Genomic DNA, 27,490 nt, shown 5'->3' on the forward strand with positions numbered 1-27,490 from the left:
TGGGAAACAATGCCATCTCGAAATGAAAAGCTGCTTTGTCAGAAAAACAAGTCAGTCTTGCCAGAAGATATCCTCAACTCTTCTCTTGGAAGAAACAGGGCAATGTGGTTCATGAGAGTGCTAGTCAGGCTTGCAGACGGGAGTTGGAGAGCACGTTTAAGGACTCACAGGTGGAGTGGGCCTCCATGAAGAGATGCTGCCCTGTGTGGGAACAGGGCATGGATCCTTTGGGTTCTGCAACAAAGACAAAAATACCATATCAGTATTTTTAGAATTGGCCAGGGTTAGTGTGACCGGTCTAGCAAGAAAACCTTCATAAATACCATGTATTGTTTTGATCATTTTTACAATCTTGGACTTTTTTTCCTGCCAAAAAAGGGTGGTTCTCTGAGAAATACTAGGGTTTAGTCACTCTAACCTTATTTAGCTTCAGCCACTCAGTGTTACAGGGGCAAAGACTGAATAACTGGCTCCAGTGAGGTAAAGCATCTTGTTCCATCATCCGGATATCAGACAATAGTATATTTTTCCTTTGTTTCTAATGAGGTCATTCCCTTTTAATTCTGACTCTTCTATTTTTTATGGTCACTGATTTCACAAACTTTTTCCTTTTCTGCCTTTTCCACCAGTTTACTTCAGTGTCCCCAGCAGTTCCTGAATTCTTGAAAACTCCTCCAGCTGTGGACCAGCCTCCCACAAGGTCCACTGCTCCTGTCCTCCCCACGAACACTGTGTCCTCAGCGAAACCTGGCCCAGCACTGGTGAAGGTGGGTACTCTGGTGCACAGCCTTGCAGAGCTTATTGCACTTCTGTCTGGAGTCCGGACAAAAAACGGAGGCATCACCCAAGCTTCCCAACCTGCCTTTGATCCCGAAGCCTTGAAAACTAACCCATGAAAGCCTAGCTAGACTGGGGCCTTCATTTGAAACTGCCACAGTTAACACAAGACCTGTTGTTCTATAGTCACAGAAAAAGGGCACAGAATTTGGCCTACATAAAACTGCTGGGGCAGAGTAGCAAGGCTTCAGGAATCCCTTCATCAGCAGTTCCAAGTTCTGCCACTCGGGCTACAGAGATGAAATGGGGGGCACGGTAAGATGGAGTTGCTTCAGCACAGCACTTGAGACTCAAAGCCTCACAAACAGATGTCTTTAAGGCAGCATGGTTTGGAACTTGGTGTACAAGGTTGATCTCCGTGGTATTTTGGATAGATTACGTGACAGATTAAAGGTTTTAGAGAAGCAAATGTTTTTTCATTTAGCAGATTTGGCCAGATGAAGCTTGGTTTGTTCTCAGATAAGCTTTAGATTTGTGGCTCTGTTCCCTGCATTTACTTGGTCAGAGTGAATCCGAATAAATCCCAAGAAAGAAAATTTGACAGTACCTTTTTGAACTTCTTAATGAAATAGATGGGGAGAGTAAACTGAGGAACAGTCTAAACATTTCCTAGGTAGCTTGTGCCAAAACTGCCAGAATACATATCTCAGCCCTTTAGGACTGAAGAGGGACATTAGAGAGGCGATCTTTCCCTGGGGTCCAGAGGCAGCAAGAAGCCGGGCCACCTCCCACATTTGGGTTCAACCTTCTTCCCGCCTTTGCAGCCTACTGCAACCTCTTCTGAGGCAAGGGAGTAGCTTTCAGACTGGAGTGGCACATATTCCTCCCTCCCATCTCTCTACTGGAGCTTGTCCTTACTGAGAGGCACTCTGTCAGCATGACCAAGTGTCTGTAGCTTTAGGACATACATAAGCATATGTCACCATCTCTGGAAGAGTGATGAGTGACAACTACACCAATAAAATCGGCCCTTGCCACCTCTTCCAGCATCTCTACACACTCTCCACTGACAGCAGAGAGCGTGCTCTGAATACCAGCCCATCTATATCTACTAACAGTGAAAATTAGCTCTCTGCTTCCCCCTCTGAATTTCTGCTTTTCACTGGTGTCTTTCAGGAAGTCTTTGGTTCTAGAGGAGCAGTGCTATTGGAGAATGTGGATTTCAGCAGTGGAGTAGGGAACCCTAGGACAATGGCTAGGTCACGTTAGGAAGTGGACCATGATTCTTTTGGCTCTGCTATGAGGGGAACTGTTTCCTACCCTCACTTACTAAAAGAACACATGTGCTGCCATTAGGGGATAGCAGATGGAGCCTGCGATCCACTGGCCATTACGTTTATGAATCCTCCAGGTTGGGTCCCTTTGTAACAATTGTACTCAAAATATACTTAAATTAGTTAAGAGAAATATCTAAACTCCTCTCCACATTGTTAATCTTTTTGGCCCTTCTAGAAAGGGCCAAAACCAGAACAAAACAACACCCTCCCTACCCCACGTTGGTGGTAGGCTCCTTCTGGCTAAAGTAACTAAAAGCGTTTAAATACTAGTAATTTGGAAATGGGGAAAAAAGAGGATTAAAAAAGTATCCAGGCTCTGGGCTGGGGCTGTAGGTCAGTGGTAGAGCACCCGCCTCGCACGTGTGAGGCACTAGGTTCGATCCTCAGCATCACCTAAAAATGAGTAGAGGGGTTGTATCCATCTACAACCTAAAAAAAATTTATAAAGGGTACTAACCTTGTTCCACAGTAAACTGAGCAGTGTCTTAAAGCCTTAACAAGAGTACCAGATAGATATGTGTACATTGCCATTAAGACCCAACTTTACCTTGTGGGCTAAAGAATCACAGTTGTTTCCCTAAAGAAAAAACAAAGCTGCAGACATTACCATCTTGTTGGATCTGATCACTGCTCCTACCCGCAGGTTATAGGTCTCAAGCCACATTTTGAGTATAAATAATCCTTATTAATTTTTTATGATCAGTTTGAAAAGACTAAAATCACTGATAATAAAAAATAAGCAACTCATAGTGAATTAATGCTACCGGGTGTACTTGATCAGGCAAAAATATTTTCTGACAGTGATAAGTACTTCAAGTACCTGATCATTAAAATGATTTCTGCTTACAGTCCTCATTCCTCCACTAGATACTACTTATACCTTCTATGGTGCCTGCCACTGTTCCGGGTCCTAGGAGATAGATAAAGCAATGAGCAAAATCTCAAAAGTGCACCCTTAAAATAAACAGACCACAAAGAATAACACAGAATAGGGAGTGCTGGGGCAAAGGTGTGCTTCTGTTTTAAATAGGGTAGTCTGGTGACTTTGGGATGGAGATCTGACAGAGGTGAAGGTATAAGCCATGAGTCTATCTGAGAAAGAAGCCAGTACAACTTGGCCAGGGACAGCCCAGGATAAAAAGCAAACCCTATAGCTAGGGAGCAGTGAGAACAGAAGGGTTGAGCCTATAGCTGTCAGGAGAAGCTGTTGGAGGGCGAGATCTGGAGCGTTACACACCGTGGAGGGGCGGCAGCGGAAGCAGAGAACTGGTGAAGGTGGCATCTGTCAGGGAAGTCACAAGTGACCAGCTTCTGAGTGGAATTTGAAGGCTAATAAGCTGGCAGGGTTTGCCAACAGATTGGCCCTATGGGTAAGAGGGGTCCTGGACCAGTCGCCATTTGTGTCTAAGCAGTGGGGATTACTGTGAAGGGAGGGAGCACACCCGAGTTTGAGGTGCTTAGCAGACACCTTAAGCAGCTAAGGACAAAAAACACAGAAGTCATCACTGTATTTGTGTCCCGAAAGCCACAAGAGCCCAGAAAAACTGCCTAGGCTCAATGTAGAGGAAGAGGTGGTACAACAACTCAGGCATGCCACCAGGGGGACGTGGGAAGGGCAGGACAGGCAAAAGAGCCCAACGAGAAGCAGCAAGGAAGTGGGCCAGGGACAAAGCCAAGGGAAACCTCAAGGAAGAGGGAGAGAGGAGCTGCGACAGACACTGCTTTGGGTCTGTCACAATGAGTGCTATGGTTAGCACCGTCAAAGTTAAGTGACGTTGCCAAGGAACAGATTCTCTTACGTGCTAGAAGCAAAAATTTAGAGAGTGAAAGATTAAAAGGGAGAACTGGAGAGTGTGTCATAGCCTTTTTGAGGACCTCTACTAGAAAAGAAGCCCATAGCTTGACTGGAATGTGGGGCCAAATTGTGTGAGCCCACGGGCAAGAACCAGGAGAGCGGCAGGCATTGCTACGTGATCACTAGGTATGGGCAAGGGAACGTTGCCTCAGTCAAAGTGCCGAGGTGCTGGGTGCTGGCCTAAGGCAGCAGCACCCACTGTTGGTTCTCAGCCACAGGAAAGAAAGCCACCTACAGTGTCAGGAACAGGTGGGCACTGGGGACATGAGGAAGCTCTGTGTCAGTCACTTCCTCAGTGTTTAGGAAACAATGCCATCAGGTGACAGTGAGCATGGGGAGAAGGTAGTAAAGGTTTGAGGAGAGAAGATAGATGGTAGTATTCTAGAAGAGTAGGAAAATAATGGGATTAAAACAAGGTAATAGAATGGTCAGGTGGCACTGACCAGCCATTGAAGTTGATGGTCGTGAATTTAAAGGGAGATGGGTTGGAAGTGTTTTGCCTGCAGCACTTCCACCTCCGTGAGTATAGGCATGGCATGAACCAACAGTTCTCACTAGTCTGCCACCCTGCTACAGGGACAGTTGACAATGTCTAGAGACATTTCTGGTTGTCACAGCATCAGGAAAGGGTGGCTACCAGCATCTGTTGGAGAGAGGCCGGGGACACTGCTGACCATCTTGCACTGCACAGCATAGCCCCCACAGCCAGTATTACCTGGTTTAAAATGTTGATAGAGCTACTATTGAGAATCCCTAAAGTAAGCAAAGAATCAGGTTAGGGTTTGGGAGGTGAGAGTGGCAAAGGTGGGTGAGGCCTGTGAGTGAAGCGTGGGAGATGGTAAGGAGAGGAGAGCACAGCTGTGTAAAGGTGTGAGTGGAGTGGACTGTAGCCTTCGGTGGCATTGGGGAAATGGAAGTGGCACCTTGGATGGAACAAGTCAACATAATAAGTGGTAGTTCTTCAGTTAGGATGCTGGGAGGTAGAAGACATGATCTCAGCACTAACCAGAGAGAGAGTGGCTGCGAGAGGAGATGAGCTATCCAGAGGAAGTGAAATCAAGGAACTGATACTAGAATATCGGAGGATTGTCAGTATGGTTGTTAAAAATCACTGGGAGTAATGACAAGTGTTGGAGAAAGTAAGACAGGAATTGCTGGGTTAAGGACCTGATAAAGAACTGAAAGACAGCCGGGTCATGTGGTCCAGTCTGAGAGAGGACGAGTCACAAGGATAAATCCTCTCCATATACCTTTTTATTTGCAGGGAGAGATGGTACTGGGGATTGAACTCGGGGGCACTCAACCACTGAGCCACATGCCCAGCCTTTTTTTTTTTTTTTTTAATTGAAAGGGTCTAAGTTGCTTAGCACCTCTCCATTACTGATACTGGCTTTGAACTCGCTAGGCTCCTGTCTCAGCCTCCCAAGCTGCTGGGATTACAGGTGGGCACTACCGCGCCCGGCCACAATTACTTTTTATAAATTCTTACAAGTGTTCAAAATTAGGCTACTAGTTAGATCATGTTATTATAGTGACGTGCTGGTCAGTGTGTAACAACTTGGCTGAGGTCAGAGAGATAAGTCATAGCATTTGCCAGTTCTCCTGGTGTAAGTTCCCTCCATCACTGAGTGCAGAACTGGGAAAGCTGCATACATTTGGCTCTCGGACCTCACTGACTGTGTTCATAAACTGTTTTGTAATATAGCCACAAAAACCATGTTGCTGAGTTGTTCTGACAAGGGGAAAATTCTTGATATATCAAGTGAAGGACAAAAAGGAACATTTCTAGTAAGCATAGATAATATCATAGGAAGAATATACAAAAGAACATTAATAGTGACTATTTCTGGTCTGATACACTGTGGCAGTTTTTTGTTTTGGTTTCTTGGGGCTTTTTGTGCAGTTTCCTAATTATATATGAACATATATAACGTGACCAGTCAACATTTAAGTACTTCTCAAATTACTTTTTATTAAGTTGTGTTGTTACCTAAAGCAACTTAGAAATAATTTCCTAATGATTTTCCATTTTGGGGGGAGGTGGGATGACTGTTTCCACAGATGAAATTACTTTATGAATACCGAAAACTACAAAATGATTTAAACCTAGTTTGGGTGGTGCATGCCTGTAATCACAGCAGCTCAGGAGACTGAGGCAGGAGGATCACAAGTTCAAAGCCAGCCTCAGCAACTTTAGAGACCCTCTCTCCAATTAGAATATTAAAAAGGGATGGGAATGTGACTCAGTGGTTAAATGCCCCCGAGTTCAATCCCTAGTACCCCCCCCCAAAAAAAATAAGATTTGATAATTTATAAATTAAGAACTACTCAAGAAAAGTTACGACTCTTAATCATAAGATGAGGGATGCATGGTATCCCATCCCATTTTCAAAGTAAAAATGTAATATGTTTGAAAGGTCTTTAAATTCACATTAAATATTTTAGATTTTTTTTATATTCTGCTTTACTCTCATTAGAATCATTTGTTTTTATATGTTCTCCATATTTAAAAGGAAATTAGTGAAATACACTTAATCTTTTCCCTATTGTGTATTTCACATACAACCCGTTTTTTACTAGGAGATAACAGCAGAACCAAAGTGCACGTTTGAGGAATTTAAGGAGGTAATGCTGGACTAAGCATCCAGCCTGCACCCTTAGGGAACAGTGGGGCAGGAGAAAATGCCTTGGTCAATGTAAGTATAGAGATGTTTTTATGGCTCTTGAAATCTATTTAGTATATTGCTTCCCATAGTAGTTACAGTGGGTTCTAAGGTACACTGCTTTTTAATCGTTCAGACTCATAGCAGAATCAATTTTATGGAATGACATCTCTTAAAAATATTTTTTCCCCCTCAAAAATAGCAAAGCCATCCCAAGAATCCAAATGACAAACACCGTAGCAAAAAGTGCAAAGATCCTAAACCACGGGTAAAGAAGTTAAAGTACCACCAATACATTCCACCTGATCAGAAAGGTGAGAAGAATGAGCCACAGATGGACTCCAACTACGCCCGCCTGCTCCAGCAGCAGCAGCTGTTCCTGCAGCTGCAGATCCTGAGCCAGCAGCAGCAGCACTACAGCTACCAGACCATCCTGCCTGCACCAATCAAGTACGGGCGGGGTTGATGCACTTATAAAGTGGATTGTATTGTGGGTTTTAGGAGGACCTCAAGTTACCAAAGTTCAGATGTGCCGACTTATTTGTAAGCAGTGATTACTTTCAGTTTGTTATCAAAGCTTACCTCACCATAGTGTCTAAAGTCACACAGTGAGAATGGGTACATTTCAGTGCAGGTTTTGTCCTCTAAAGTAGGGGCTGGGCTTTCACAAGTTAGACATACCTTCTCACAATTATTCATTGAGGAAAGATATGCCTGTTGTATACTCAAAAAGGTATCAGATATTATGAAAACACCTAAGCAACATAAACAACTACAAAGGAGAGATGGGTGTAAACACAGGAGTTTGGTGAGATTAGCAAGATTATGTTCACGTGGACAGCTCGGGAACAGGAATGGGTAAGCAATACTGTGTACTGGATGGTAAGGAAGAATTCCTGAATGGAGAATGTGATTAAGAAAAGGGAGAGATAATCGAGTAGAGTCAGTGTCTGCAGGAATTTGAAGTTGGGCGGAAGATGTGGTAGACTGAGTGGCTCAGGACAGTGGTGGTGCACAAGACTAGGGAACAGACCCAAGAGGACAAAGAGCACAGAATGAAAGGAACAGGAAACAGGTGAATGGACAGTGATGCCCCAGCTATGGAGAAGAAATATGGTTCCCAAGTTTGATCCAATAGTGAGGGACTTAGGGAAGCAAGGTGTCCGACACCAAATCCACAGTCGCAGCAAGATGCCCATGGCTTGTTTTGATGATGTAATATAGGAAGTTTCCAGGTGCCCATTCCCACTATGTATTTTTATTTGTGAGTACCAGAAAAAGCAGAGCACCTGTCCTCTTCCCTCACTTTCCAGGAAGTAATGCCAGCATTCGACTAGAAGACGACACAAAAACCTCATTATAAAGTGTTCTGTGATCTAGCCATTCAGTTTAGGATCACATGATCCATAAAAACTACTTCTGTTCCCTCTTGTAACCTAAGCTTCTCTCCAGAGATAGCCCCCATTTCCTAGGAGAAGGATAGAAACCTACTGACAAGCTTCTCTGTGAAGAAATCTCTCCTTCATATGTGAAGGATTATCAATTCACTATTTTTCTCTGAAAATACAAATATCTTGAAGAAGATCAGACCTATTAGTAATTGAGGCCTTATTGTGAAGTACATGTCTAAAATATCAGGGCATGGGGATGAATAAAGATTTTTTTGCAGTATATTATTTTAAGAGCCCCAGGCCTGAGGGAGGTGTTAATATTGGAAAGGAACCAGGGAAGGCTACAGAGAGTTAGAACAGTATCCAAGACAACTGCCACTACTTTATAGCTCCATCCAGGACCGGGCAGGTACCCTGTACTGCTGCCCTCGTTTGTATTGGGCACCAGTAATAACTGCCAGTCATGGTTACCATCCTTGTTATTTACCACTCAGGATGCTCTAACATTGTGCTTCGTGCCCTGAGTCACCACCCTCCCTTAATCCAGAAGGAATTGCTACTCCATTCCTGATGAGGAAACTGTTGAACTGAAAATTCCATTAAAGGATTTTCTTCCACAGTGTCAATGCAACCATCTTTTCTATAATGACAAAGTTTGGCTGCATGGATGGCTTTGTGGATGGGAACTTGCACTAGGATGCCGCTGAGCTCCTCCTATCCTTCCCTGAGGCTCCAGCTCCTTACACACTCCTCCACTAGAGTAACCACACCACATACCCGGGGAACATGATCCAGGAACGAGGAGGAGGAAAGCATACTTGTTTCGTGTATTATTTCACCACAGGAAGCCTGAATTAAGTTCTGTCTAGTTTCTGGATCCTAAAAATGGAGACTTAGTAACACATTGCTTATCTTTACCAAAATCCCATTACAGAAAAACTGAAGCTTTGCAGTGCCCATAGCAGCAAATTTCACCTGCATCATGTAGCCCTTTGTGCCACAGAAGGTGTAAGCAGCTGGGCCTCAGTTAAAACCACCTTGTCAGGAGACAGAGGCTGCAGAGGGTGGAGAAGGCCCACCGCAGTCCTCAGAACCTCAGGTCTCAGACTGCACAGTAGTCACATCTGTCAGCTTCCTCCTCCTTTTCCTCTGAATTTGAGTGAAAATGGATTAACTTATTTCTGTTAAACGCTGAACCAAACTCTGAATCATGGTCCCAAGTATTGTAGAATCTCAACCAAAAAGAATTAGTATCACAAGGGAGCAAAAGGTGGTCCATGGATGAGGATGCTCTTAAGCACAGACACACACACACACAGTGCATGCAGTACCTCTGACAGCGAAATGTCCTGGGGAAGGCACTAGAGGCTCCTTGGGGAAAACAACAGGGAATAAAAACAAGGCTGAAAAACACCAATTAAATAAGATGTTTTCATGACTCCAACCTGAGATTTCAAAGTTGTGATTTTAGAAATGAAAATAATACATACTTGTCATTTCATCCAAATTTCAAGAAACTTGATCTCCAAGACTTTTTAAGTCTATATTCAACAAAATTCAGGCAGGTTTATAAGACCCCGAGATGAATATCCAGTTAACTGTTGACCAAGCTGCATTAGCTTCCACCACAGGCACCCTGCAGCTCCTGGGGTGAGCATGCCAACCACCGCCCTCACTGGGTCTTCAACTGTGGGGGAGAGGTATGCTGTGGTCACCATAAGCCTCGCAGGTGGAGGAGGTTGAAGAGGGATCAGCTTGATATGAGAAAGATTATAAGGACACGGATACAGCACCTAATACCAGAGCTTGACAGCTGATCCACTAGCTCCTTGCGAATAAAGTCTAACTGCGTCATAAGTGAACACCTGTGCTGAAGTACATACCACCCAGCAAAGGAAGGTCACATCACTAGGACCTCAGAGATCCCCTTTGGGGCTTTTCTTGGTCCCGACTTCTATCTCCATAAATTAGTTTTTGTTTTTGAACTTCATATACATGCAATCTGACAGTAAACTTACGTACTTAGCTTCTTTTGCTCAGCATTGTTGGTGAAATACATCCTCATAATGCAAATAGAATACTAAGCAGAAATAAACATTACTGCTATGTACGACTATACCATAATTTATCTACCCACCATACTCTTGGGTTAGGTATGTCTTTCAGTCAGTTATCTACCTAGGAACAGAATTGCCAGGGTCATAGGGTAGCCATGTTTTTCTTTAGCCATTTCCACAGTTGGGTAAACTGGTTGTATCAAGCCTCTGCTATCAGTGCTGAGAGATCCATTTGTCTCAGGTGCTTGGTATTATTATAGTAATTCTGCTAGGAACACAAGGCTATTTGTGATGTGCATTTTCATTTTCCTTATACCTAATGAGGTTAATCATTTATTCACCTATTTAGTGACTGTTTGGATATACTTTATTGTATACCTGCTCAAAATTCCTTCCTGCTCCCCATCCCCTTTATCCATTAGGTTTTGTATTTTTGTGAGCTTTTTCCCTACAAACACACACTGATTTATAAGGCTTTCTTTAATACCTGACAAGGGACTCAGAACATAAAAGTACCACCTTTTTCCATTCTGTGGCTTGAGTTGTCACTGTCTTAAAGATACCCCTTTTATTTACTGCCTATTCTGTCCTATTTTGAGAAATCCTTGTCCATCTAAAAGACATGAGGATATTATCTTAAGTTTTCTTATAAGAGCTTTCTTGTTTTCATGATTCACATTTAGATTTGGGAGAATGATGCGAGATGGAACATTCCCCACCCCCACGTAAAGATCCAGTTTGGCCAGCACCATTTATGGGAAGGATAACCCTCTTCTCCCTGCTACATGGCAGTCGAAAACCTTTTGATAACTCGGGGGCCCTGTATGCAGAGATTTGTTTCAGGAGTCTCTCCCGTTTCTCATTTGTCTGCTGTTCTGTCCTTGCCTCAGCACCACACTGTTGAAATAACTGGATTCCTATCACATTCTGATCACTGGTGGTAGGGCTCTTCCAGTGTTGCTGTCCTTCAAGGAAATGACCATGATGTGGCTGTTCCAAGTTAAACTATTAATAGAAGCAATAGCAAACCTATGAGTTACTATAAGCTCTAATTTTCTTTTTCTTTTGAAGAAATGACAAAAATAACAGTGGGAATTCAGCTTTGACCAATAGCATGCCCGGCACACCAAGACAGAATCCATGTGCTCCTGCGAGAAAGCCAGGACCTCTGCCCCCCAGCTTGGATGACTTGAAGGTGAGGGTTCCAGGCAGACCCTACTCTTACATAAGTGCCCAGAAAATGGGAACAAATGGCCAGATTTGTCTGTCACATGTGCAGTTTTCAGTGGCCATTCAACCTTAGCAGCAAAATGACAAGCCTTGTAGAGGTCTTTTCTCTTTACTTCCCTTATGCATCTTTCAAGATAGATAATAGCAGCTCTTAATTACCTAGCATGTGCTTTGTACAAGCACCATAGAGAGACCACATTCACATAATTTTTATTGCAGTGTATTAGCAATAATTAAAAATATGGAACAATTGTTATGTCTTACTGTGCCTGATTTATAAATTAAACATCAGTATTTGTGTATAGGAAAAAACATTGCATGTATAGGGTTCAGTACTCACCACAGTCTCAGGTACTTATTCCCTGTGGATAAGGGGGCCACTGTGTATTCTTGATCTGCCAGAAAGTTATAAAAACCGAGAGACCTGATTTGTCTGTACTTCCAGGTATCGGAACTGAAGACAGAACTAAAGTTGAGGGGTCTGCCAGTGTCGGGCACCAAACCGGACCTCATTGAGCGCCTGAAACCCTACCAGGAGGTCAACAGCAGTGGCCTTGCCTCTGGCAGTATCGTGGCAGTGTCATCATCGGCCATCGTCACCAATAACCCAGAAGTCACTGTGGCATTGCCAGTCACAACCCCACAAAACGCTGTGACTACAGTCTCTACTTTGAAGGCAGAAGTGCCGACTACTGCACCCACCAACACAGCCCATGCTGAAAACATTCATTCCCCTCTGCCAATCTCCCCCTCGCCCTCCGATCAGTCCAATTTGAGTACTGACGACACAAACATGGCAGACACTTTCACCGAGATCATGACCATGATGTCTCCCTCACAGTTCTTATGCTCCTCTCCCTTGAGAGTGGCAAACCACGAAGACAGCCTGAGCCCCACCAGCAGCACCCTGTCAAACCTGGAACTGGACGCTGCCGAGAAGGATCGCAAGCTTCAGGAGAAGGAGAAGCAAATCGAAGAGCTGAAAAGGAAACTGGAACAAGAGCAGAAGCTTGTGGAGGTTCTGAAAATGCAACTTGAGGTGGAAAAACGAGGGCAGCAGCGGCCACCAGAACCCCAGACTGGCACCCCTGCTCCCTCTGTCACAGCGGATCAGAAACATGGCGGCCCTGGTTCTTCCATCAAGGATGAGGCCTCACTCCCTGACTGCTCCAGCCCCCAGCAGCATATGCCTGTGGCCAGCCACTCTGTAGGCCAGCCCATCTCTACAGGTGGCCAAACCCTTGTTGCTAAAAAGGCTGTAGTCATCAAGCAAGAGGTCCCCGTGGCGCAGGCAGAACAGCAGAGTGTGGTCTCACAGTTTTATGTGAGTTCCCAGGGACAGCCTTCTGCCATTGTCGCCCAGCCCCAGGCTTTACTGACCACGCAGACTGCTCAGCTGCTGCTCCCGGTGTCTATCCAGGGTTCGAATGTCACCTCAGTGCAGCTGCCAGTAGGCAGCCTCAAACTCCAGGTGGGAAGCATGTCATGAATTTGCCTTACAGCACACCCAGAATGGAGACCAGTGACAGAACCCCCTGAGTCCTTTCAGAACACATCCATAGGCGTCACAGTTGTAGAACACATGTGGGTGAGGAGAACCATTCCAAAAAAAAAAAAAAAAAAAGGGAATAGCTAGGACCGTTTTAAATGGTAAAAAACAGACACGAGTGCCTTTCTCTGACCTCTTCCCTTCAATGAATGCAGTATCATGTACAGATGCTTTTCACCCATTTTGTCCCATCACCTTGTATATTTGTTCAATGTCCTATATGTAGGGCAGTTTATATATGTGAAAGTTAGGATAGTATCTCAATGTCCTACTTATAGGACCACTTATCTTTATTCTTGATGAAAATAAGGATTTAGAGCTTATAAATCCTTTATTTTAATTTAGACCTATTTTAATGTACCCATATCACAATTTCATCAAAATATTGGCAGATTTGAAAGTTTGGGACTTCATGGGTTCAAGGTCAGTGGCATTGTCATGAATGATAAGTGCTCCATGGCAGCAGCTTCCATACCCATCAGGAACTAAAGTAACCTTTCCTCCCCCAGAAGAGCCACATGATGTAGCCCAATTCTAGATGGGGAAACTGAGGCCTGGAACAGTTGAGCTCAAGGACAAGGCTGATGTTTAAACCCAGATCTTCCAGACTCTAAACCTCTGCTTTTACTCCATTCTATTCTGCCTCCCAGACTTAATTCTTGTAAGGCTCACATTAATGTGAAGGTGCCTCAACTAAGGAGGCCATGACCGCAGATGGAGGAGTGTGGATATCATGAAAAGGGGATAAAACACCCAAGGGTAGGTTTTGTGTTTACATAACCTGCCTGTTTACCTGAGGTGGCTTTTGTATATGTGAGTTTAATAGGTTTTTCACAAAATGTGGATCAGGAGTAAACAAACCGTTTGGACCAGTACTTCCCAACCTTGATGACCCAAATACTTCTAATAGCAGAGAGGAATACCCTTGTCCCCCTGTAGTTAGTGGGCATGACCCAAAGGCCCTTGGCATGTGCACAAAGTCTGTCTCCCCATTCTGGCTCTTGAGCATCTATGCTATTGAAGATCTACTCCATAATATATCTTTTAAAATTTTTTTGATCCAAATCTTCTATTAGAGTTGTTGTAGGAACAAAGACTTTTATTCTGTGCCTTTGTATACCCTAGAGCATTGCAGGCCATCCCCAGGGAGTATCTGCTGCAGCTTTATAGAAGCAGGAATCTGGGCAGATGGGCCTCAGATTTCCTAGTTGCTATTAAATGTTTTTCAGTACCTGACCTATGAAGTGTAGTATCTATGAATTACTATTTTCGTTTTCTAATTTTCCCAGTTTTCAGATATCATTTCTTATGTAACTAAGAAATTTAAGGGCATGAAAATAACTGGCTTAGTGTTTGATACCGATTTAGAATTGTTAAGTTTCCAAGAAGAAAGGTTGGTCAGTGGGTATTTGACTAAGTTATAGTCAAATAGCAGCAAGAAGTTCTAGCATGCTATTGTAGACGAGGGTGAGTGTATATAACAGTTGTGTACCATATATTTCAAAAAGCCAGAAGAAAGGAGTTTGAATGTTTTCACTAAAAAGAAATGATAGGTGATTGGGACGTAGCTTAGAAGTAGACCACTTTTCTGGCAAGCACGAGGCCCTGGGTTCCATCCTCAGCACCACAAGAACATTTTTTTTTACTGTTTGACCTGATTTAAACATTATACAGTAGTATGTGCATTGGAACCTTACATGGGTAGCCTATTAATATGTCTAGGTCCTGTTTTATATGTAAGTTCAAAAAATTTCAAGTGGATTATTAAGGTTCAGCTTTATGCAAATGAACTGGAGTGTGTACCTGTAAACATTGTCTTATTCCATTTTAGATTTGATTTCCAGTTAATTCTACATCTAACATCTTGAATCCAGCTCTGCTTCTGACAATTCACTGATTTTTCTTGACCTCCTAGACTCCACCACAAACAGGAATCCAGACTCAGCCTCAGACAGCAACTGCTGCACAAATACCAGCTGCAGCCCTGCCCTCAGGCCTGGCCCCAACTGTACCTCAGAAACAGGAGGCTTTCCCGCAGCACGTGCTCAGCCAGCCCCAACAAGTCAGAAAGGTTGGTGGCTGATCCCAAAGGTCATCTCCTCATCTTCCCCACTGCTCTTTCTTATGGTCTTTCTGCCACAGAACATGCCCTGGGTCAGATGTTGTTTGGCAGATTTTCCAGTTGTTCGGAATTGAGAGAGTTCTTTAGTACTAATAGCTTAACAATTAAATCCTTTTCCCAAGTAAAAGGTTCAAAAGTATATTTTTTAATCCTTATACACTAAATTTAAATAAATTTATTTTAAAACTCAGTAAAGTTAAATGTGCTATTCCCTGGGGAAAGATATGTGAAGATTGAAAGGATACTTCTGACTTCTCTCTCTCAAGTAAGATCTTTATGCTGTAGGTATTCAGAAACCAGAGGTTTTTACCATCACAGCCCCCAGTGCTGGGTGCTTGGCTTCCTGCACAGTTTACTCACTTCCTCATCTTCATATGAGGGTATTGGCCTAGGACTCATCCTGAATACAAGTTCCTTCCCCAGACTCAGATCTTCATCATCCCTCAGTGGGCTGGGAAGGTAGCTTAGAAGTGGAGCACTTGGCTAGCCTGTGCCAGGCTGGTGGGGTGGGCAGGGTGTGCACTAAGTAAACAACATTCCCTCTTGTCCAGTAGGTGGAGCTGTGTACACATCTTCTTGCCAGAAAAATCCAAAGGCCCCCAAAACAGGTACCACTATCTTAAACCTTGAGAACTGAGTCCCAGGGTTTAGGCAGTTAGGTATGCTATCAGTACGTCTTGAGGTAGTCCGAACTGCTGGACCCAAGACAATATGAAGGACAAAGATCAACGACCATTTTTAGCAGTAACAGACATACTGACATGCACAGGTCCCCTCGGAGACACAGCATTAACTGTCCACAGTTGTATGTTACTGAGCTTCAGAAAAGCTCACAATACCATTGTCGTATTGTTGTTATGAGCTCAGTAAGTGTTCACATGTTCAGACAGTTTTCTTTGGGTTAGGGAAGAAAGAGGAAAATATAGACACAGGATGACAAGTTTATTCACTAAGTCTTAAAATACTAGAATTAGGAATCATCATTTCCAGCTTACAGGAAATGATGTTTTACAAACGTAAGGAAATTCAGCTTTTTCCAGTAGGAGCATATTTATAGAGCTCTTCATTCAGAGGTTATATATGTGTATCCATCCAAAAAGCATAACTTTTGTGCTTAAGAAAATACTTATATGCTGGGCATGGTGGTACACACCTGTAATCTCAGCAGCTTGGGAGTCTTCAAGTTCAAAGCCAGCCTCAGCAATTTAGTGCGGGCCTAAGTAACTTAGCAAGACCTTGTCTCTAAATTTTATTTTTTATAATTATACACACACACACACACACACACACACGTATATGTATATATACACACACATACATATACATGTGTTTTTTATATATATATATATATATAAAAAATAGCTGAGGCTGTGGCTTGGTACCTCTGGGTTCAGTTCCAAGTTAAAAAAAAAAAAAAAAAAAAAAAAAAAAAAAAACTCATGCNGAGGTCCTGGCTTTCTCGCAGGAGCACATGGATTCTGTCTTGGTGTGCCGGGCATGCTATTGGTCAAAGCTGAATTCCCACTGTTATTTTTGTCATTTCTTCAAAAGAAAAAGAAAACTCATGCACCAGGTGCAGTGGTATATGCCTGTGATCCCAGCAGCCTAGGGGGCTGAAGCAGGAAGATTGTGAGTTCAAAGTCAGCCTCGGCAACTCAGTGAGACCCTGTCTCTGAATATAATAAAAAAGAGGGAAGAGGGGTGCTGGGGATGTGACTTAGTGGTAAAGCACCCCTGGGTTCAATCCTTGGTATCCAAAAATAAATAAATAAATAAGATACTCATTATTTGATAAAAATGAAGGTTTTTCCTCTTTCAGAATACTAAGAAAGTGTATTAAATATTTTTATGCATAAACCAAGTTGTATGAAATACAGTACTCTATCAGCAACATCCCCATGTATTTGTAAAAATATATAAATTTGTAAAAATCCTCAAAACGCCTGACTCTTTATATAACTAAACAAAATGTTCCTGTAATCCCAGCAATTTCCTTCCACAGGAGGAAATTCTCACCTCTGACTAACAGAGCAGAAACAGCTTCTCAGAAGGGGGCAGATTTTAAAGGCAAGAGAGCCAGTGGGTGTGGTAGGGGCTGCATTAGTGTGCGCTTGGAGCAACGAGGAGGCTCCGCAGCTTCCCAGCTAGAGCTAGAGTAAGGACCTGGGCCAGGACGACAGGACAGAGGCCCAAGCCCAGAGGCATCACTAGATAGCAAGTGCTGAGCGGGGACTAGAGTGACCTGATACTACTCTTACCTAGGTGTAAGAAGGAAAATAGAACTGAAGCAGAGTCAAGAATTATTGCCTCTCAGAGGCTGGGCCAGTGAGAATACAGAGAAGAATTCATATTACTTTTGAGGTGTCCAGGAAGGTGATGTGGAGGAGGCCTTGGTGCTGATGGGTAAGGTTAAGAGACTAGAGAGGCTTGAGGATAATTAGCTCATCCTGACCCTGAAACCTGAGAGGAGATCACCTAGTAAGGTGGTCAGAAATTCAGCTGTCACTTTAGAGGGAAGCCTGGAGAAAACCTCCCACAGGGCTGTCTGCACCAGCAAGTTGCTCAGGAGAAGTGAGTGTGCTCCAAAGGAAGGTCAGGCAGCCCCAGGCCAGGCAGATGCAGCCCACCTCCTGTTTCTATAGATAGCATTTTGTTGGCTCACAGCCACTCCCATTTGTTTCCTTGTGTCCTTGCTGCTTTCCTGCTAGGATGGCAGAGGTGAGCACTTCCGAGAAGATACGTGGCCCACACGCCTTAACCTCAGGACTCTTTAGCCCTTTACAGAAGTTTGCTGACCCTTCTCTGAAACATGGCTTTTTTTTTTTAAATACTTCATTAGGGAAAGCAAAAGAACAAATTGAATGAGAAATAACTTATTCATTACAGGTTTTCACAAACTCGGCACCAAATACAGTTCTTCCATATCAGAGGCAACCGGCTCCAGCAGTCCAGCAGCCCTTTATCAGTAAGGCCTCCAACTCTGTTCTTCAGGCCAGAAGCCCTCCACTTTCATCCCTGCAAAACGGACCCAACACTCCCAGCAAGGTAACCCTGTAATGACCTCAGCCAACAGGGCTTGCTGACATTGGCAGCACTCCAGTTCCCCACCCTTTAGGCTGGGAATGACCACCTATCAGTGTTGGTGGGGTGATGGCACCTTGTTAAGGAGGAGCCCTGCTGTGGTCACACAAGGTGACCCACCAGAGACCTCAGCTGCCCAGGTCCTTAAAGAGCTGCTGCTGAAGATCTTTGATTGGCGAGAACCGCAGAGCTGAGTCTAGCCAGGGCAGGAGCAAGCTTGCTGCCAAGAGCTAATTCATGCTCCTCTATTTGATACAGCCTAGCTCGCCCCCTCCACCCCAACAGTTTGTCATCCAGCACTCTCTGTTTGGGACCCCAGTCACCAAGGCAAAAGACCCACCCCGCTACGAAGAGGCCATCAAGCAGACACGCAGTGCACAGTCCCTTCCAGAGGTGAGTGTGGACAGTCACAGTTCATGAAACTGGTGTTTCATGAGTTCCCCCCACCCATCCTCAGCAGCCCTATACCAGATCCCTTGTCTTGAGACTGATTTGCCTTAGTGAAACAAAAATTATAATCAGGAGCTTCATATTTTAACTGGTATTTAAAATCTCAATCTCATTATGAAGAATCCCAAACATTTCTATAGGAGAAATTACCTGTAGGTACTGCTTATTCAGAATCCAGGGTTTGTCTAACTTTTCGTTTGATACAGAGGGATCAGTTATGTTAGGGGCTCATGTGCTCGATAGCAGGGCACATATTTTATTCAGCTTCCTCATTTCTAAAGCCACCTTTGTCAGGCCAGCTAAATCCACCTTACCCTGCATCATCTCTCCTAGTCTCTAGTACCCTCTGCCCCTCAGGGTACACTGTGGATTTGACAGACCTGCAGTTCTCCAGGCTTTGCAATACCTATGCCCACCGACATTGACCTCTGAGCCTTGTTTCATTGAAAAAACAGGAACAGTTGCAGCTGCCCCTGTGTATAAATCATCTGGCCTGTGGCGAAAGCCCAGACCTAGCAGCACTCGTCATCCCTTTCCCTAAACACACCTCCGACTCTCCCCACCTCTCCAAAGCTCTTTTAAAGCTTAAAACTTAACTTTCTAGAAAGGACCCCAGCCCCATAGAGCATACAAACCGGTCCCCCTCCACCAGGGGGATGTGTCATCACACCGTAGTTGACTGGACCTACCTTGTAGCCAAAGTGAGCATCTATAGAAACTGGCAGATGACAGTGTGCAGTTGGGCACCCTCACGGAGGGCACATGGATGCTCAGGCCTGTGGTGGACTGCCTGTCTGAGGAAACAGACGGTTGCCATATGTTTCTAGTATCCACTTAGTGCCAAGAGAAGACGGCCTCTCTAGTTGTAAAAACATTCCCTCAGTTCCAGACTCAACAAGGGACCCATGAGGAAAAAACCCAAATTTCAGGAACAGGTTTAAACATTTAGAATAAAAATCGAAACAATTAAGAGTCACCTAGAAGTCAACTAGACTGTCCTCCCCCGTGGTCCACTCAAAAGTAACATGTATTCTTCATAGGGAGCAAAAATGAATTGGCAAGGGCTGGGGATGTGGCTCAAGCGGTAGCACGCTCGCCTGGCATGCATGCGGCCCAGGTTCAATCCTCATCACCACATACAATGATGTTGTGTCCGCCAAAAACTGAAAAATAAATATTTAAAAAAAAAATGAGTTGGCAAGTGCTCAACTAGTGTTGTTATGAAAATAGAAAGGTAGAACTGATCCTTCCAAACCTGGCTTTCATGTGTAGGCTTATTAGCACTGTCTCCTTGATTTATGTAACAAGAAAGGAGCAGCTTTCTCTTTAACCTAAGACAACTTGTTGGAACCCATGGGGTTTACGTGTCTCTGGGTTCATATTTACAGACCAAGGGAGACAAGTTCTCCGTTTGTGAGTAGGAGTAACACTGTGTCTACAGTCCCTCTTTATGTGCCATTGAGCACCCAAACTCCAGAAATTCAGTGGGGTTTTTTTGTTTCTGAAGTACATTTACTCAGACATCCAGTGCCATGGGTGGCTCAACAAGGCTATCCTGGTTTAGTCTTCCCACAGGTAACAGCTGTAAATCCTGATCATGATACAAAAAGCAGCTACATGAAGGCATTGAAGACGAGTAGAAATAGTCACGTTCCAGTGAGAGTCCACACTGGGAGAGAGAAGTCACATGGCAGGAGTTCCCTCCTCTTGCTCTGGGGTCATGCTAAGTGTCAGGGTCACTCTTAGAAAGTGACCTAGACACCCTGTGGTCTAGATACCAGAGGACAGGGTTGAGAGCAGCCAAAGGGAAAGAAACAGAAAGAATCCCACCTTCTGTCTGCCTCTCTGACTGACCCCTAAGCCACATAGGCATGGTAGACTCAGCAGCTCAGGTGAAGACAAATCTAAACCAAGATGGAACAGCTAGCTACCCCAGAGATGTTTCTCAGTTGAAGTCCAACCACATTAATAGCTTACTAAACCAAAAGAACCTGCTCATCTTAGAGCAATGAGAACATCCACACCATCCACTTCTAACATGCAACATCAAGGTTGTGGAGAACAGCCTGTCTTCAGAAGAGGCAATCAGTTGAGGCGAGACCAACTCAGAGCTGATCTACATGTTGGAGTTTGCAAACAAGGGTTTAAAGGAGCCACCTCCTCAATGATGTGAAACAAAATATGTTTATAATGAAGAGAGACAGGGGATCTAAACAGATACAGAAATGATTTTTTAAAGGCTAAATGGAAATTCTGGAACTAAAATATCTGAAATGGAAAAAAAAAATCATAGATGAACTTCACAAAATGGAAATTCTGGCAGTTGGCGGGGGGAAGTCAGTGAACTGGAAGACAGCTCAGTAGAACTTACCCAGTCTACTTACCAAGCCTCAGAGCCCTGTTATGTAACAATATGATGCAGATATAAGACAAGGAGAGACGAGAAGAATGAAACAGATGGATATTTGAAGTAATGTCAAAACTTCCAGAAATATAATGAAAGATAAATTTATAGCTTTGAGACACCCAATAAACACCAAGTTGGGTAAATAGAAGACCTAGTCAAATTATCAAGAGCAAAAGTTAAAGAAAAAATAATTGAAAGCATAAAGAAAAAAGCAACACATTACATATAGGGCAAAAAGTTGATTAATGTCAACTTTTCATAAAAAAGTATGGAAAGAAGAATAAAATAACATTTTTGAAGTTCTAATTCATCAAAGATAGCATTGTCTTATTTATAACTTAAATATTTACAACTGATAAATTCGAGGAAATAAATGGATCTATACAGTTACAGTATTCCCTATTTTTTATGTATTGTATATCTATAGGAGCAATTTTTTTTTTCATATAATGAAATGAAACAAAAAAAAAAATTCTAACTTTTTCTAAAGTATTTTTTGAGGACAGGAAGGAAAGAACAGGGAAACAAAAACCAGACAGGACGACTAGTAAATAATAAAATGGTAAACCCAAATTTAACCACATCAGTAATGACCAGAAACACAGCAGTTAACAATTCAATGAAGATGATCGTCTTTAGACACTTAAAACTTTACCTAAATGAAATATAGATACTGTATTAGAGACTTCTTGAAATCCAGTTCAGTGATAGAAAATAAGGGAAGTGTGGAAGTCAGCTGGGCTAACATCTTATTCCCTTCTTACTTAGCTCTTAGCCAACCTAGCCAGCTGTGACTCTTGGGGTAAATGGCTGAACTTCTTGGGTGACCTCATTTTCCAACTCATCAAATTACAGATTAGAAGTGGATGTTCTGTGAAGTCCATCAGTACCCCCACCTTCGTACACAAGACTGCTAACACATTTTCTCCTTTGCCGTAGATTTCCAACGCACACAGTCAGCAGATGGACGACCTATTTGATATCCTCATAAAGAGTGGAGGTAGGTCAGAGGTCATGCTGCCCACCGCCCCCCCAGGAAATAGCTTCTCCACACATCTGTGACAGGTCTCCTCCAGAGCTTTAGGTCATTACAAGGAAAAGTCATTGATTCAGCTCCAAACAGTAATATTACATTAGATTTATCCATAGATATCTGCCTGCTGAAAAAGATTCATTGCCAAACAAAGTAAAACTGGATTTAAATTCCGTGTTGAAAATTTCAAATTGTATCCCTTGAGTATCACTCATTTTCAAGGGATGAGAACATTCCAGTTCTACTTTAATTCTTTGACAACCATGTTACCCTGTTTGGGCAAAAGCAATAATACTAAAGAACTTTGTATATATGTAGTCTTAAAAAGGGATTTTAACCACAAAAAGTGTCAAGGTTATCTGTGCCACACTTACACGTCTTTAAAAGGAAGAACAAATCAGCATTTAAAGTTCAAGGGCTGGGGGTGTAGCTTAGTGGTGGAGTGCTTGCCCAGAATTCACAAAGCCCCAGGTTTGTATCCCCAGCACCACAGAAAAAGAAAGTTAAATACAAATGCTATTTAGTATTGTAAAGTACCTTTAAGTTATCCGATGAAAGTAGTTTTATTTGAATTTTGAAATGCCGATTGAAATTTCTCCACTCATAACAGATTTTTGATATTGAGGTTGATGTTATGGTTAGAATGTTGGGCATAGCAGAGAATTCTTGATTTGCCTATAGATCTGCATGTGCAAATGGTTTGGGTTTTTTTTTTTTTGTTTTTCTGTTTTTTTGGTTTTTGGGGGTTTTTGTTTGTTTGTTTGTTTTGTTTTGGGCTAAGAACTACATTGGCCTTGCAAAATAATTTAAGCTCATGGTGTATATAAACTATTGAAATTTTTGAAATAGACATTCAATTCCCTCATTTTTAGGATGAAAAGTTTTTGTTAAATCTGGTAAAGTCTTAAAAATTGTTAAATTTTTATGACCTAAACTTGGAAATTCAAATGCAAAGTCAATCAACAACTGAGTTATTTTCAAAAAGCAGTTTTTATGAGAAAGTATATAATAGTATTCTATAAGTACAGTATTCCATCTTATCAGTAATAAGAACTAAAATTTAAATAGTTGATTATAAGAATAGTTAAACTGCACTCGGTTTTCAAAACAAAAATGATCCAGAGCACACAGTTGTCAATTCATTAGTGGGAATCAAATTTTAAGTGTTTTTTCCTCTCACCCATTTAAGAATCTGAGCTTTCATTAGTTTAATCTGTTTTCTCTCGTGTACCTGCATAAAAATGAAACCAGTTATATCCTCATGAAAGTCATTCAAATATACACAGCGAAGTGAACACCTGTGTGTATAATAAATGGTCCATTAATTCACCCCTTGATCTGGCAAAGAGTAACACAATCAGAATTTATCAGGGCAGGACCGAATCCTCAAGATTATACAAACTCAAAAAACAGGAGAGGGAAGTAAGCAGGTGATCCACCTTGTCTTAAGAAAAAGGTGGAAGGAGCCATGTGTTGTCAAAAATTTAATAAGATGTCCTTGTAGGGCTGGGGTTGTGGCTCAGCGGTAAAGTGCTCACCTAGCACATGTGAGGCACTGGGTTCAATCCTCAGTACCACATATAAATAAAGGCATTGAATTCACTTATAATTTTTTTTTTTTTTAAGAAAATGTCATTTGTTTTCAGAACTTTATACAAAATGCGTATGGCTGAATTGGGGACACAGTCCAACTATAATGATTTTTTTTCTTTTCAAAGAAAATATTAGATCTTTCTTAATATTAAGAATATACTTCGGGTCTCTTTGAAAACTCAGGAGAAATATTTCCATTCAATTTGAGGATCTCATGCAGTTATCAGCAGATTCACAGTGTCAGATAAGAAAGGAGCCATACCTTAAAACCTTAATGACTAAGAATAAGGACCCAGTAATTAAATAAGCCCTTGATTCCTGTCAAGTAGGATATTATAGCTTGCAATGCTTAGTCTTACTGAGGAAAAACTGAAAACACATCAGAATGTAATAAGCTTTTGTTTTATCTATTTAGCTAAAATGATTCATCATCCTAAAGATTATCAAGGATTAAACCTGACGAATAGCATTTCTCTCATCTCTAAGAGGGGTGAGAATAAGAGTCACAAAATAGCAAAATAACTGCCCTATTAATAGAAATTTTAAAATAGTAAATCTTTACTTCAATTATTTTCCAGAGATTTCCCTCCCTATAAAAGAAGAGCCTTCCCCAATTTCCAAAATGAGGCCAGTGACAGCCAGCATCACTACCATGCCAGTCAACACAGTGGTGTCCCGGCCACCACCCCAAGTCCAAATGGCACCACCTGTGTCCTTAGAACCTATGAGTAGTTTATCCGCCAGCTTAGAGAACCAACTAGAAGCCTTCTTGGACGGAACTTTACCTTCAGGCAGTGAAATGGCTCCACTACAAAGCAGCAGTGAAGACAGGGAACCCTTCTCCCTGATCGAGGATCTCCAGAACGAGCTGCTGAGTCACTCTGGCATGCTGGGCCACGCACACTCACCCATGGAGACCTCCGAGGCCCAGTGTGCCGCAGGGGCTCCCTGTCTGTCTCTCGACCTCTCAGACTCCCACCTGGACAGCATGGAGTGGCTGGACATCACCATGCCCAACACATCCTCGGGGCTCACTCCCCTCAGCACCACTGCACCAAGCGTGTTCTCTGCGGACTTTCTAGACCCACAGGACCTCCCGCTACCATGGGACTAACATCATAGGCTGCTTGTCTCAGAATTCATGAGGTTTCAGAATATGAAGAAGATTCTAAGAGGTCAGTTTTTAGATATAGATCCATAGTTGCATTGTTGCAATTAAAACATGTAATAGAAAGAGTAGCTAAGAAGGTCAAGTCCTGGAAACCAAGTTTGAAACCTTTCATTGCATTCAGCAGTGAATTCCTACAATCTAACATGGCACAGGGCCTTCTGAAACACTAGTCCAAGAAGACTCGCCTGGTTCTCCAGACTGCAGTACAGAAGGAAAAGTACCTTTAGATAAAGACATAAGAAAGGGTAAGACATGCAGGAAAATGACACTAGGATTCTCTGGTAATCAACTACATGTAAACCTCTGTGGTCACTGGGACCCTAAATAAAAGGCAGACAGCTCCACTCACAAACCAAGGCCGCAGTGAGGGAGAGGAGAGGTCTCTGCAGGAGCCACTTCCTAGAGATGGCCTGAGCCAGCCAAGGCACAGCGGGGAGCCAGAGAGTGGAGAGTGCTGCCCAGCTTGGTGCGACAGCTTCCAAAGGAAGACTTTTGCTCCATTCAGAAACCTATGCGATTTTTTTTGTTGTAGTTTATTTTGCAATTTTTGGAATCTTACTTTAGAATTCCAAATTTAAATGGAAGATATTTCACCACAACCATATGTCTACAGGATATTGTCAGACAATCCACTGTAAAAAGTCCAGGTATATTGATAACACTGAAAATTCTATTAGCAGCCCTCTGGGTTGATTAGATTGGTTTTAATGTGTATATTAGGCATTTATATGTACACTCTGACTTTGTGATTTGTATAGCTGACGTTAGGGTAAGGAAATGGGTATCCAATGGTCCTACTTTAAGAACTCAATATTTCTAGAGTACTTGAGCCACATGTATTTTTCATATTTAAAGAATTGCTGACTAACTTTCAGGTAACCAGACCCATCTCAATGAACCAAGAAAAGGCTAGCATGAAATGTCTTTCTGAGCTGGTGAATTAGAAGAATGGAAGGTAAGGGGGAAGTCTTCTGTGAACCAGGACCAGGACATTCCCACCTCAAGTCCAAGTTAGACTGTCATGAGCTCTGCCACCAGACCCCAGCTCTGGCTGTCTTTGTCACCAGTCCCTGGTTATCATCTTACAGGCTTGTAACTGGATGTCCTACCCAAGCTCTCACTATATTATTAAGCCTAAATATCAAAAAACTGGAGGTTTTATTAGTTTTTTTTTTTTAAATATAGAAAAACATTATCACATTTGTCAAGTAGTTTAAGAAATTTTCTGAAATGCCAACTATCACAAGATTTCCCAAATTATTTTGATCTAGTAGTTTTAGGTATATATAAAATGTAAATAATGGAACAAAAAACTGAAATCTTCCAAACAAGGGTGGAGGGCTTTATTAAATAATGACACTGTGCCGTCTCCTCACCCTGTGTAGGCCCAAGGGCCAGGTTGATTCCTGGGTCATTAGATGGTGGATGCTCCACACAGTGACACGCAAGAGGCAGCCTGACCCATTGTTTGGGAAGAATTTGTAAATCATTTCTGGGTTTGTGTTTTGCCTAAAAATATAATTCTTTTTTGGTCTATAAATTTTACTATATGTAAGAAAAGTCCACCTTTCCAACACTAGCTCCCTGGAGCCCTCTGTTAACTGCACTTTCTGGCTTGAAGGTGCTGATGGTGCTGACATGCAAGGCAGAGGCCACTGTGCTCAACGTAGTCAATGATGAAACTGGCAACCCACCCCAGGGTATGGCAAATCTGTGACCAGCTCCCACCCAGGCAGATGAGGGCTTCCCAGCATAGCTAATGGGACCCAGGTCAGTTCCTGGGTAGGGATGGTCTCCAGAGCCAGGTTATCACTTGGGAAGTGACCTTCCCTATGGAAGGTCTTAGCCCTGGATTTTCTGAGGGCTTCTGTCTGGGGTTCATCAGGTCCACAGTCTCCAAGCACCTTCTTTGTTCAGATTTTAATAGTGTTAATTAGCACCGACTAGCAGTGGGACTGTAGAAGGCAACTGAACACCTTGTGCTCCAAATGCCTGTTGAGTGACTTCCTGGTTCCTTAATCCCGAGTTGCATACACAGATCGTTTTCCAGCCCTCCGGTCCCTTCATCAGTAGGGACCTGAGAACTTGAACCACACCACAGAAAGTTTGCTCTCCAGAAACACATCACGCAGCACAAAGAATGCCGGCTTGTTAGCAATGTGTAGTCAAAGAGCAGCCTACATGCGCTCGAGCCTTGGTGTGCAGCGTCTCGTCCTCCAGAAGGCAGTGGGCCTGCAGCACCTCCCGCCAGCAGCCATCCCACTCGCACCATTCCACTTGGCCCTCCTTTCCCAGCCCAAGTAGCCAGCAGGCACCTGGGACACAGTGCCACTTTCCAGGGCCTCACCCCCATGTCCAGGTAAGGGCGAGCACGTGGGCAGTGTGTTGGCACGCATGTGACACAACCAAAGACCACTCTGCACACCAGGCCTTTGACCTGGCAGAGGTGATGTGCATGTACTAAAGGTGGCTTTCTGCTGTTGGAAGCTAGTTTCATAGCCATTAAAGCACAGGACAAAACACAGGACAAAGTCGAATTCTCGCTATGCATGTGTGGGGTTCAGATGTGCTGCTGTTGTACATCATATTGCAAAGTACTCCATTGCCAAGGAAACAGGCCTAGAAACATTGTCACACCCATCTTATTTCCCTGCATAGTCTCAACACAGTAGCATAGACCTTCCTTTCTACTGTAATCAGGTCAACTTCTTGGGGGTGGGGTAGATAAAAAGAATGATGCTGAAGCTCCTAGAAAGGCTCTAGCAGTGGGGGGG

General features: G+C 43.0%; 1 protein-coding gene across 4 annotated transcripts in view; it reads left to right on the plus strand.

The window, feature by feature from the left end:
- Mrtfb (myocardin related transcription factor B) overlaps window positions 1–27,484 on the plus strand; it is a 159,638-nt gene extending 132,154 nt beyond the window's left edge. For 3 of the 4 annotated variants that reach the window (XM_015491071.2, XM_048789526.1, XM_015491072.2), the window contains 9 exons: window positions 630–767; window positions 6,835–7,082; window positions 11,152–11,275; window positions 11,756–12,781; window positions 14,775–14,930; window positions 17,868–18,026; window positions 18,321–18,455; window positions 21,859–21,919; window positions 24,124–27,484. In XM_015491071.2, coding sequence (XP_015346557.1) covers window positions 630–767; window positions 6,835–7,082; window positions 11,152–11,275; window positions 11,756–12,781; window positions 14,775–14,930; window positions 17,868–18,026; window positions 18,321–18,455; window positions 21,859–21,919; window positions 24,124–24,659 — 2,583 coding nt within the window. In that variant the 3' untranslated portion in view covers window positions 24,660–27,484. The remainder of the gene's footprint in view (window positions 1–629; window positions 768–6,834; window positions 7,083–11,151; window positions 11,276–11,755; window positions 12,782–14,774; window positions 14,931–17,867; window positions 18,027–18,320; window positions 18,456–21,858; window positions 21,920–24,123) is intronic. The other variant, XM_048789527.1, reaches the window with a different exon arrangement.
- The last annotated feature ends 6 nt before the right edge of the window (window positions 27,485–27,490 follow it).

Source organism: Marmota marmota, unplaced genomic scaffold (assembly GCF_001458135.2).
Source record: "Marmota marmota marmota unplaced genomic scaffold, marMar, whole genome shotgun sequence".
Classification (NCBI taxonomy): domain Eukaryota; kingdom Metazoa; phylum Chordata; class Mammalia; order Rodentia; family Sciuridae; genus Marmota; species Marmota marmota.